At 37.4% G+C, this 13,068-nt stretch overlaps 1 protein-coding gene across 1 annotated transcript in view; it reads right to left on the bottom strand.

Annotated features, from left to right (window-relative positions):
• MAN2A1 (mannosidase alpha class 2A member 1) overlaps positions 1-13,068 on the bottom strand; it is a 161,179-nt gene that overhangs the window by 27,718 nt on the left and 120,393 nt on the right. The window contains exon 16 of the mRNA XM_007462587.1: positions 12,037-12,151. Coding sequence (XP_007462649.1) covers positions 12,037-12,151 — 115 coding nt within the window. The remainder of the gene's footprint in view (positions 1-12,036; positions 12,152-13,068) is intronic.

Genomic DNA, 13,068 nt, shown 5'->3' with positions numbered 1-13,068 from the left:
TGGCAAGTGACTCTACTTTACTGACAGCATTCATAGCGTTTTTAGTACTGCTTTATGTGTTCTCCTCTCTAGATGGACTATTATCTCAGGGGTCAACAAAATACATGAAATGAAATAAAGTCTTCACAAAGGAGACCATCATTAATTTCAAGGTATGTACCTCTGGAAAACATTTACAAAAAACAAGCTTCGAGAAAAAATTAGTAATTTCACATTATCTCTAGCAGTGCTAAATTATTTCTATTGAGAAAATCATCTTTCTCAAGCTCAGTATTATGCTCAGATCCTGTTGGGGCAACAAACGCTTAAAGTTCCTTTAAAAGGAGCCTTCACGTCCATTCACAATTCAGCAAGACATTCATTTAAATTCTGTGCCAGGGCAGACTTAAAATAAGTTCAGACTTAATATACTTATTGTGAACAAACCAAATGAAACCTGTAATGGTAATAAAAGCAACGAGGTATCCCTGAGTTCTCAAAGAAAAATAATTATTTTTAAAAGAAGAACATGTGTGAGGGAGAAAGAAGACTGCTGACTTTTCCTATTGTGTCAAGAATTCCTAAGATGTGTCAGTCCCAAAGAAGCTCATGGGACTGAGGGCAGAACTCCCCAGGAAGCAGGGGTACAAACCCAGTGGTCCCAGTGATATGCTGGATCTTTGCAGGATGTGGCAGCAAAAGATACTTTTACTAATATGGTTCTATCTGAGCATAGATGGCCAGGGCTTTCTAAGTCCTTCTAGTTTTTCTTCAATCCTGGGAAAGAAAATAGCTCCTACTTAACAAGAGTAGTCCATGGGGGAGGGGGAGCAGGTGTGAGGCCATTCCCAGGTTTCAACAGAGAACTAAGTGCCCTTTTGCTAGCAACTCACACTCTGTGCCCTTGGAGAAGAGAGGATGGAGATTGTTTATCCTTACTAACACACAGGCAATGCAAAGTAAAATTTAGCCAGTTCACAGGTGAAAAGCTGTAACAGAGAAGCCAAACGAGTGTTTCCGAACCCTGGAGCTCTTTAATTTTTCCTCGCTAGAGCCTATGAGCTGCTCACAAACACAGACTGTCTTATACACTATCTCATATTTCAGTTTTTAACAATGTTTTGGGCAGGTGGTCGGTGCTGAATCACTGTTAAACAGAATGAGTAAAGATGTGAGAGGCTGTCCCTCATGATGCAGAAGTTAACTGGTTGGGAGAAAGCAGATGGGCTATAGATAAGGTTCAAATAGATAAAAGATGAGTAAGTACTTTCATTTTGAGCAAACACATGCATGTTAGGTCAGTTCCTCAGGTATAGGGACCATGTCTTATTTATCTTATGCTCCCAGCACATAATAGGTACACAATAAGTGAGTGAAGGGTTCAGCTGCATGGTGGAATGACAACAGCCAACAAGTACCAAGTGCTTACTATGTACCATACACTATAGGCTTTACATATAATCATTCCTGACCCTAAGCCTAGGAGGAAATTATCTGCCCCAGATCACAAGGCCTGGCAGAACCAGGACTAAACCTCTCAACCATCATGTCTCAATAGCAGACCAACTACTGGAAAATGTTGAAATTACTTTGGGACCAAGGATTGGGAAAAGCTTTGTAGGAATGCTTAAGTAGAGAGGAGAGCTCCAGACTATTTTCAAACAAGAAGAGAGGGCACTGATCTGGGATCTGATAAGCTGCGAGTTACTGAATTGAGTGAAATAAAATTAAGGGACACGGCTTGCCAGAACCCAAAACTTCTTTAAAACAATCCAAAAATCTCTTTTAAAACATCACAGTCACTTTAGAAGCCAATAAAGTAATATATATTAACTATTAAAGACACATACCCTAACTACCTCTCTTATCTACCTAAAATGAACACTAATCACAAGCACAAGCATGTTTACAGCGAGCGCACTGGTGCCAAGAGTAAAAAAAATGGGGAAACATGCTAGATGTCCATCAACAGGCAAATGAATAATAAAATCAGGTACACCCATGCTATGGAATGCTGTGTAGCAAATGAAAAGAATGAGGCAACTGTCTGTCCTGGCAGAGAAAGATCTGATGGGAAAAGCAAACAGAGCGTTTGCACAGTACGATAAACTTTATGCTGAAACAGACACAAACATAATAGTATACATTTCTGTAGGGGTGTGTGTGTGTGTGAGAGAGAGAGAGAAAGAGAGAGCGTGCAAATATCTGTATTACCTCTCTTGAGCAGTGGATAGGGGCCAGACACAGATTCCAGAGAGACTTTATATCCATAATGTGTGAAATTTTTGTCAAGAGTATGTGTGTAAATAGACACACACACATACATGTATATAATTTGCACTTTATACATAAAAATAATTTTAAGCATTTTTTAAAAAGAATATTTTCTAAGATGGCAGGGAAAAATGAAACTAAGGAGGCAAGGGATCAGGGTCGGAAGGCAAGACCCTCTTGACTCCGTTGCTCAGCACTGGTCTTAAGGAAACCAAGAAACATACTCCTTTGAGTATGGAGAGAAAAACTGGAGAGCGCCTCTAACACATCCCCTGTGCCTGAAAGAAGAGGTGGAGCAAATATCCAGGATGGTCTAATGACTAAGTCATGCAGATGGAAAGGCCGGGATCATGGCTCTGAGCAGCAACTGAGGGCCCCTGGAGAATCCTAGGCGTATCTCCTCTGCACAATCTACTCTCTTCATGTCAGATCATTCTAAAATCTATCTGGACCAGACTAATTCAGCCCTCTCCACCTGCCTAGATCACCTTATTCTAACAATTCTGAAATGCAAGGAATACTTTTCCAAGGAATATAAATCGGGCGCCTCTCTCACGACACTGAAGTAGTTATAGGAATAAGAGGCAGCAGCTCGGGTAAAAGAGCAAGAGAGAGCCCCTCTCTCACTCCAGCAAGAATCCAATATCTTATTAGTGGCACTCAATGTGTGCTTAGGACAAGTCATCAGATCAAGATGGAAAAACAGCAACTGGCCCACACCCACCTGGGAAAATGAAAAGTGATGGTGAGAGCCCTAAGAGAGGTGTTTAAGCCTTCAAACAGAAGTCTAACTGAAACGTGACATAGATAGGAAATGAAATATAAAATAAATCCCCAAAAAACCCACCCAGGATTTAAAGCAAGGTCTTCAGTGACTGTCCTTAAAATGTGTGCTCTGGGGCAAAAATGGAACCTTGCTATCAACCTGCTGTCCTCATCCCTTTTCCTCAAATCTGTGTCTGAACGGAGAGAGGGACTGAGCCCTCATGTCATAGCAGAGGTAAGGCAATAAGAGCTGTCATGAAAAACCAGGGCTCCTAATTTTGAGTATCTCCCCTTCAATTTTGGGAGTATTTTGTTTTGTATTTAAATGATCAAAAATATGAGTAACTCTCCTAGTGTGTATTTACTTTGTGACATTGTTTTTGTAAACTTATCCAACTTAACTGGGAGTTGACACATGATTATTAATTAACACACACTGCTTAGTTTGACACATACACTTAAATGACAATACACAACAATGATAAATTTAGTAGGTCAACATGTAGATAATGTTTCTAAAGAGCAAATATTATCATGACTATATTTAAAAAAAAAAAACTGTACTCCCATCTGAAAGTACCAAGAATAGAAATGGTAGTAATTCCCACAACCGGATGACCTTTTTATCCATGTTGACTGACTCAACTTATCATTCATTACAAGATCTAATTTATTCTCTGAGGTACCTGCTGATTTCCAGGCCTGTAAATGTTCACGTTGGTTATTTCTCCACAAGTGAAAATTTTAACATCTGCTTTCAGGAATACACAGTTTAGTAAATTTCATTCCAAGACTCAAATTTAAGAAAATAATGATGCATCGCTGTGTTTCATTTATAAAGCACTAGATAAATAACTACCACTGCTTACTGATCAACATATGAGCTAGGCACTAGTCTACATACTTTATGCTCTTCATTTCAATAATTCTCACAATGACACAAAAGTAAATGCATAATAAGAAAGGTATAGCATTTCGATCACACAGATTGCAAATTCTGGTTAAAGATTCTACCAATTAAGTATGATATATGTGAAAAAGGCCTAATAACCGAAACATACACAACAAAACTGGGAATCTGTCATTTTTTTTCTAATAAACAGTGATTTTAAAAAACAACAGGTTTTTTAGAAGCCCTGTTTTGGAGGAACATAACACCTACATCAGTAACATTGTTTTAAATCCAAAACTAATGTGGTCTAACTAACCTGGGAGGTGAATAAATAGCTCATGACCCACAGTCCAGACTTGGGCTGGTCTAGTACAGAGAAGGAAGGATGCTGGAGTAATCTCAGTGGTCTGCCTGCCTCCACACTGACAGTCACTCTGGAGTTGCCTACTTCCTGTTCTTGCAAACATGCTCTTTTCCAAGGTGCTTTTAGATAGGAAGCTCAGATTCCACTGAAACAGACCTGCCATAGAAGCATGTGGCTCTTCCTTTTCTTTTTTTTTTTTTTAACCACACTTTCACTATTCCTTTTCCCAGCTTAACCAAAAAAAGAAAAAAGAAAGAAAGAAAGAAAAAAAAAAGGCAGCAGCATGCCTCTCACCCACCCTAACTCAAGTGGGGCTGAACAAAAACAATTTGAAGTATTGGTGTCTGATTGAACTTCAACGACCAGGGAACAAATATTTTTGCAAAACACACGGTTTTCCAATTGTTGGCTTTCAACAAAATTGAAGGTTACCTAATAAAGCTGTCAGACAGTAGATCATTAAAAATAATTGATTAATGTTTGGCAATAGATCACTGTGATTTATGGAATATAACTCAGAAGGAGTTCAAGGAATTAAATGGCATTCTCATAACTAAACTCCTTCAATTTCCACCTACTTATTTATGTTAGCAACATTCCTTTGCCTTACATTTATAAGAACAAAAAGAAAAAAAATCAATGCTGAAACCTATCTCTTCTAGCAATAAGTAACATTTACCAATGAATGCATAAACATTTAGGATACAAAGGGTACAATTCATGTCATTAAGAAAGATGTTTCTATTCAAGTTTATAAATGATCAAAGTGGTAATATATAGAGATCAATTATTATTTTGATCAATCATATACTATAACAATTTTTATAACTCAATCCAGAAGAAATTTAATACTTCGAGTTTTAGGATGACAGAATTTTAAAACATATATATGTATATTTATTTGAAACACATATATATATATTTCTTTCAGAAGAATAATGAAAAGTTGACCAATAATAAGACTCTCAAGCATAAATTATTATATTAAGATAAAATTTGGTGGAGGAAGTAGAATGGAAATATGAGTTCAAGGAGAAAATAATGATATGAAATTTGACTGTTTAAGAAGAGTTTGCTGAGGGGCTTCCCTGGTGGCACAATGGTTGAGAGTCCACCTGCCGATGCAGGGGACACGGGTTCATGCCCCGGTGCGGGAAGATCCCACATGCGGCGGAGTGGCCGGGCCTGTGAGCCATGGCCACTGAGCCTGCGCATCCGGAGCCTGTGCTCCGCAACAGAAGAAGCCGCAACAGTGAGAGGCCCGCGTATCGGAAAAAAGAAAAAGAGTTTGTTGAGGCTTTTAAAAAATGCATGATTTGGGCTTCCCTGGTGGCCACAGTGGTTGAGAATCTGCCTGCCAGTGCCGGGGACATGGGTTTGAGCCCTGGTCTGGGAAGATCCCACATGCCGTGGAGCAACTAGGCTCGTGAACCACAACTACTAAGCCTGCACATCTGGAGCCTGTGCCCTGCAACAAGAGAGGCTGTGACAGTGAAAGGCTGGCGCACCTCGATGAAGAGTGGCCCCCGCTTGCCGCAACTAGAGAAAGCCCTCGCATATAAACAAAGACCCAACACAGCCAAAAAAATTTAAGTAAATAAATAAATAAATAAGTCAGGAGCTCTTAAAAAAAAATGCATGATTTAGTATCAAATTGCTACCCATTGGATATGCTTATCTTAAAATGTCAATATTTACAGTATACCAAAAATAAAACCCTTTGCAAATATTTAAATGTATAAAGGAAAACTAGATATCAAATAACAAATATGTAACGGACACAGATTCTTCAAATTCTTATAGGAACAAGGGAATTTGATCTCACCCACACCACTTCACACTTTGTGCTATTCTTTTCCTCTCTTCTGCCCATGCAAGTGACATTTCTCTAAGACCTAGCGTCTCAAAAACTCACTTCCTTTATCAAATCTTCTCCAAATGCCTCAACCCTCCAATGATCACTCTCTCAGGCCTGCACATCCTTAAGGAGATAAAACACTTAGTGTGTGTCAGGCTTTATGTACATTAACTCAGTTAATCCTCCAACACTCCTATGAGGAAGACTCTATTATTGTCATCATTTTCAGGATGATGAAGCCAAGACCATGTAGGTAATAACCTGCACAAGGTCAAACACCTGGTAAGCGGCAGAGCAGGTTTGGAAGCTGGCAATGAAATGTACATGGGCTGACTCTGGAGTTGGAGCTCTTAACCGTCACACTTCCCTGTGTTTCCCATCCCTATTCCCTTCACCTGAGTTTAGTACAACACATATTTGTGGGAGATGATGCTATTTCCCCCTAAGAAGCTATGCCTTCAATGCAGCAGCTGCTGTCAAACAGCCCCCAAGATAACCTCTGAGTTCTCAATTTGTGTAACCAGAATATGCTTATAGTCCCTTAAAATAACCTTCCTTTTCATGCCTGTAGGGAATAATCAGATTTGACACATAGCTACTTATTTATTTAAAAGTTCCAATTAACAGGAAAAAAATCCTTAGCAGTCAATTGCATATTATGATATTCCAAAAATGTTTTAATTACCTAAGTCTGCCTAGCCATAACTTACTTAATGCTTTTTACTCTTAAATCAAACTAAATATGGAACGTAGTCCTGGGAAACATGAGAGATTGATTACAAACCATTTTAATATCCTCATGAATCTTTTTATGGAAATAAAAACAACTTCAGAGAAGCTGTGAGGCCTTGTTTATAAGTGGAAGGACTCCAGGGATGAGGGCCCCAGATTCAAGCATCCTTAGAAGATGAATTTAGGAGCAAGGAGTCAAGCACCAAAGAAACTTGATGTGAAAACAAGTGTTGTTAAGACTCTTTGATGGTGACACCTAATTGACCATCTAGTCTTTCTCTCCTAAGAAGTTAAAGAACAAACTCAAGGTCACTCTAATTTGCTTAGAGGCGAAACTAAGGATTCAGATCTCTAATTCCCAATGTGATTCTCTTATATGTTTAACTGGACACAATTCATTTTGACTCTCTAAAAGTCAAGGGTCATGTTATGAATCCATTTAGATTATATATTCAAAACAGAAGAAAAACAAAGCAACTTCTCTTTGATTGCTAAATATGCCCTTGGAAGGAAATTATCAGTCATTTCAGCCAAAGGAAAGTCTTTTCTTCCATACTTCTTGATAGCAGTTCATTACGTTTTACCCCCAGGCTACTGTGTACTTTCTTTTGGCAAGATCCATTACATGCAGCACTTTCATAATATGTTGGTGGAAAACAGGCAAAAGTATTTACTGCATTTAAGATATTTCTCCTAAGGGTTGAAACATGGTTTACACAGACACATTCACTCACTCACTCACAAACACCTGCCTAGGAGAACATAGTCCTGAGGGGGAAAAAAACCTTGAAGGTATATATTAACAGATCTGGAACCTGAACCTTGTGCCAGTGAAAATGAACATGATACTTTGGTAACCCATAGCAACCTAATTCTTCAAAGTAGCAGTTTATGTCACAAAATAGCACCAGTCTAATAATTACAACTCTGAAGACAAATGAAACTACGGCTCGTGAATGTCACTTACTGATCATAACATCACAGCAAGATACGTATTTTTTGTGATGGTAAAATAACAAATTACTATAACACAAGGTGGTACAGGGGTTTGTGCTTGTATTATATTCTATCTTCTAATCCAAGATTAATGATAAAAGCTAAAGCAGCATATCTGGTAACATTTACAGCTTCAATTTAATGAAAGATGATTACACTACAAGAAAAATTAATCCCCACCTCTCCCACCTTTTCCTCCAGAAAAATGTCATTTTCTACAAATGAAATAATCTTTTAGAAATCATAAAATAGTCCTAAAAGGGCATTTCATTAAGTTATGGTCACTGTAAAAAGGATTTATGTAACTTGATATAAGGCAAAGCATGATGTTTCATTAGAAATCTCTGATCTTTTGAAGCTTTTAAAGCTTGTAAGCACAAAATTTCCTCTAATTTAATATTTCTAGAAACCTTCTGAATGTAATGTCTGAACAATAATGAAAACAAAAACACAGTGCTTTTAATAGCTTAAATGATGTTAAGAGAGAGATTTTAAACTGTACTGCTTATTATTTTCAGAATCTGGAGAGAACACAAATAGAGAAACTAAAGTTAAATACCAAACCAAGAACAAAACCAGAAGTCAGGCTGCACCCAGGCCTCCCAACTCAGTTTGTTTCAAAATCAACAATGATCACACAGTTTATGTAATTTGGGAAGTGTTGGTTGATTTTTGTCCTTGACTTTGTTTTCTGCTGGAGCCTAAATTGGGCAAAAGTTACTTTATGGAGAGAAGAATCAAAGAGTAACTAAAAAAGGAGATTGAGAAATTTAAATATACTTTGTCAGGTTTGCATTACCTTAGGTTTTAAAAGAATGTTTCAAGTAAATGGAATTTGAAAGGTTTAATATGAACGGATACTCAGTAAAGACAATCTATAATAAAACTCATTTTCTGTTTCTTCACCCTTCTTGCTCAGAGATAATAAAATCTTTTGTGTGATTAACTGGTTTAGTAAACATACAATTTCAGTATGTAATCTTAAAATATTAAGTCTCCCTCCCCCCAACCCCCATTGATCATGAATTTGGTACTAACAACAGGCTCGCTCTAGTCATTAATACTCATCCAAATAACCATATCCACTCAGTTTAAAGGGGGCAAAATTAGTCTATGCCTGAAAATAGTTTAATAAGTTAAGTTCAAGAATAGATATTTTTGTTATCTTAAGAAATTTAAAACCAAAGCCAATCTATAAAAGCTTGGAAGTTGGCTGAAGTATTCGTAGCACCTAAGATCAAAAGTCAGTTTGTCTATGCATTTTGATCAATCACTCAGAAGCCTAGTTTACAAGAGGCCAAAGTTCAAAAGAGCTGTCAAGTATTTCTTAGTACAGACGCTTTAGCGCTGCATAACCAAACCCTTTTCAGGTAGTGTGAACACCTAGAGAGTCAAACACCCTGAAGATTTCATATCTCTGTCACAGGCCTGGGTTAGTGATTTAATTAAAACCCAATAAGACAGGATCCAGACGACCTGCGCCCTCACGCAATAGCGTATGAAAGAAAAGGATAGATGGAAATGGGTCACAGAGGCTACCAAGAAAAGGCTCTATCTCCACAACTGGGCTTTTTTTCTTTTTTTTCCCAGGAACTCAGATACAAACATGGGAGGCTATATAGTTTGGAAGAAAGCCTTTCAGGTGATCTAATATCTCCATTTTTCACAAACTGTAGTCTTGTTGGGGAAAAAAAATGCTCTGGGCTTGAGACAGCAAAAAGAAAGATGGATCTGCCACTTTGAATAGTTACACATGCCGGTTTCAGGTTCAGTCCAAGCAAGTACAGTAAAACGCATCTGAACAGCACTTTAAGTTAACTTCACATTATATCTAACTTATTTATCTGTCATTTCCCACAAACTTCTGAAGCTTCCTGCTTCCAAGCTGCAAAAATATACCATCAGCAAAAAAGGCTTGAGCTCAAGTTTATTCCACTCACTGAGACATCCAGAGGCAATCTGAGGTCTGCGTATTTATTTTTTATTAGTATTTTTGGTATGCTAATACTCTAAGTACTCCGTTCAAAACAACCTCTATTCCTTAACTGACTAATCAGAGCCAGCACTGCCACCTTGGAGAGCTGGGGGTCAGTGAATTCTCTGTGGCCCCTGCTCCTGCTAAAGGGCTGCTCATCAGCCACTGGGCATTTCTGACTGCTCAGTAGGGGACAGGAGGGGAGGGGAAGAGGAGAAAAGACAAGCATTTAGTTCTGATGAGTGTGTGTTTATTGGAATAAGTAAACGGGCCAAGTCAGAGCCTATTAATTTCCAAATTGGCCATTGAAGCATGACGGCAAGCTAGGCTACAGCCACAGAAGCAGAAAAGGGCCCTCTTATTTACAGAAACCACCCTTTGATATGAGACCCAGATCCCATGGCCAACAGAATAAAACTCAGAAGTTGCACTGATGGATGGATGCAATTAAACAGAAGCAAAAGCAATTAAGCAAATACACCTGTTGAGAAGTTGGAATTTTTCTGCTGAGTTGCTTCAGCAACTCTGAGACACAGCCTATCCCTAAATATAACTGATGAAAAGCAATAGTAAACCAAGCCTGATGATGGAGATCTGTGCCAAACGGTGCCATGTTACATTCAAGGAAGAACTTCTCCATTAAAACACAATAGTTTCAGCAAACTTAAAAAGTAGATAAGCACATCTCCTGTGTGATCATGCTATTTTCTACCCATAAAATGAAACCTTTGGTGAAACATAGGTGAAGATGGAGTTTTAGGGCTCTCAGAAACAGTAAACAATGGCTTGTGCAAGAGTACAAAGAGACAGCCAAAAATAGTGTTTCTGACTTAAAAGGTTTTGGGAAACTAAACAAAAGATTATTTCAAAACTACAAACTTTCTTGTAGGTAGCAAAGTGATTTCAGATAATTGCAAAAGACACAAAGTTAGTGTCTAATATGACTTTACCATCTTCTAGAAGACCTTTTACTTCTTAATTCAACATACAAATCATGGGTAACCCTGAAAACATAACACATTACCACCTAAGAAGTCACATGAGAAAGTTTGTCCATACCCGAAATTCTACCAAAAGGCAAACATCGTTGAAATTTGAAGTTTAAGAAAGTTAACTAAAAACAAAATCAAATTTAGACACTGAAATTTGAAAACTGAACTTAGTTTTCCAAGAAATTCCCTGAACACAGCAGCCTTTGCTTCCCCACAATACCTAAAAAGTAAACAGTGCCTGCCCATTCATTTTATCACTGGTTTTGAAATGCTTTATTGTCTACTTGCCTAAAGATTCTGGGAAAGAATATTTTCCTCTTCTAATTTTTCATCTTAGCTAACAGCAACAAAACATTTAAAGTGGCATTTTTATGAGGTCCTTTCTAAGAGAGTTGATATAATGGTAAATGGCCTGGTTATCAGGATTAAACTTGTAGTTGGAAGAGTACTCCATTCTAAAAACAGCAAATTCAAAATCAACCAACAAAACTGTACAATTCTGAGATTGTTTGGGAACCACAGCTCCACCCAAATCCTGTGGAAGGACCAGTGCCACGGTCCACAGTACAGTTTCTAATGAGATCAAAGGCCTATTTCTTATCACTTGATTAACAAAGAAGCTGCTTCAATACTGCCCTAAAAGCAATAAAAACTGCCTAATTTTATGCTCTACAAGCTAAAGAGTCATAAACAAGCAGAACAAGCAGAGAACATTTTTCTTTTTAAGTTAAATTCTAGTAGTACACTATGACAATACATTCTATATTTAAGGCAGGCCGTGTGTGTGTGTGTGTGTGTGTGTGTGTGTGTGTGTGTGTGTGTGTGTGTGTGTGTGTGTGTGACAGAGGTAGTGATCCATTAATTGAAAGCCACATTTAATATAATTTCCATTTTATAAAATAAAACCACTATACTGTTTTTAGATCTGAGAAATGAGCACATGACTTAAGACAAATACTGCAATAGGAAAGAGAAGATATACAGAAGAAAAGAACAAGTATATGTAAGGCGTTAAATGTTTTACCATTTTTAATTATCAAAGGGTAAATACTACATTTTAAATCATATGATAAGTCTGATGTCAAGGTTAGACGGATGATTGTCATCTCCGAAAACCAACTGCTAATTTATTAAAACCAACAAAAGAAAAGCAAGAATTCAAGAATCAGTATACATTTGTTTCACAACTGCGTTTCTCTGTTTTCTTACCATGTATGTTGTACAGTCGAACTCTGTGGGTAACATGTTCAAAAAAGCAAGTCACGTCCGAAAAAAACCTTCCATGTTGCACTATGACAAAGGGTGGTGTTGTGTAAACATAAGGCTGAGGAGGAAATCACATTTTTAAGAAAAGTATTTTGGCTTTTAGTTTTTCCAAGGAATGTTTCCAAACTGGCAAATGTATATCACCTGATATTTGTAATTTTAAATGAAAAACAAACCTTACGAGGTATCAGAATATGTGCGTGCTACAAAAATTGAATACAAGGTTTTGCATTAGACAAAAACTGCTGAAAATAGAAAATAAAAATTTTACAACCTGATTGGCCTAGATGATCCACAAACATTTCTCCCAGATGTAAAAATTTCTAATTAAAATCTTTCTATATTGCCCATATGTTATTTATTAGAATGAGCAATCGTTTTATAGCAGTGACATTTTCTCAGGCAAACATTTATTATAACCATGGCTCCCTAATGTTCAGGGGTTGGGGAGGTGGCTAGGATGACCACAGGGAGTCATCTTAAGCAAACAGGAAGCAGGATTCAGAAACATAGTTTAATCACAGTCAGGTTTACTACTTACTCTAACACTGCCCTTTTACTCACAAGAACTAGCTGAATATAAGGCCAACTTCCAAACTCGGAAAAACTATGGCAACCACTGGTTTAGTTTTCATTATTTAGAATCTAGATTAAAGAAACTATGGGAATAAAACACATAACTTATATGACACAGAAACAAAATTTAAAGCATTTATGAAGAATTTTATTCTCTTAAGTATTACACACCTTAGAAAGCTCAACAATAGCATAAAAAGCTAGGCTTGCAATGTAGCACAAGATTTTCAGAACTGTGTAATTTTCTTCCAAATTTACCTCTTTGGCTAGAGAAAAATATTCTGAAATTAATATAATGCTTTATAGTTAACAAAGTTCTTGTACCTAATTACCATATAGCTAGAAAGTAATGGAGGAGAATGAAACCTAGGACGGTGATGTCCGGGCCTTTTTCTGATA

This window comes from Lipotes vexillifer, unplaced genomic scaffold (genome assembly GCF_000442215.2).
Source record: "Lipotes vexillifer unplaced genomic scaffold, Lipotes_vexillifer_v1.1 scaffold710, whole genome shotgun sequence".
NCBI lineage: Eukaryota > Metazoa > Chordata > Mammalia > Artiodactyla > Lipotidae > Lipotes > Lipotes vexillifer.
The sequence above is the reverse complement of the archived record's forward strand: the minus strand, read 5'-3'. Positions and strand labels throughout refer to the sequence as shown.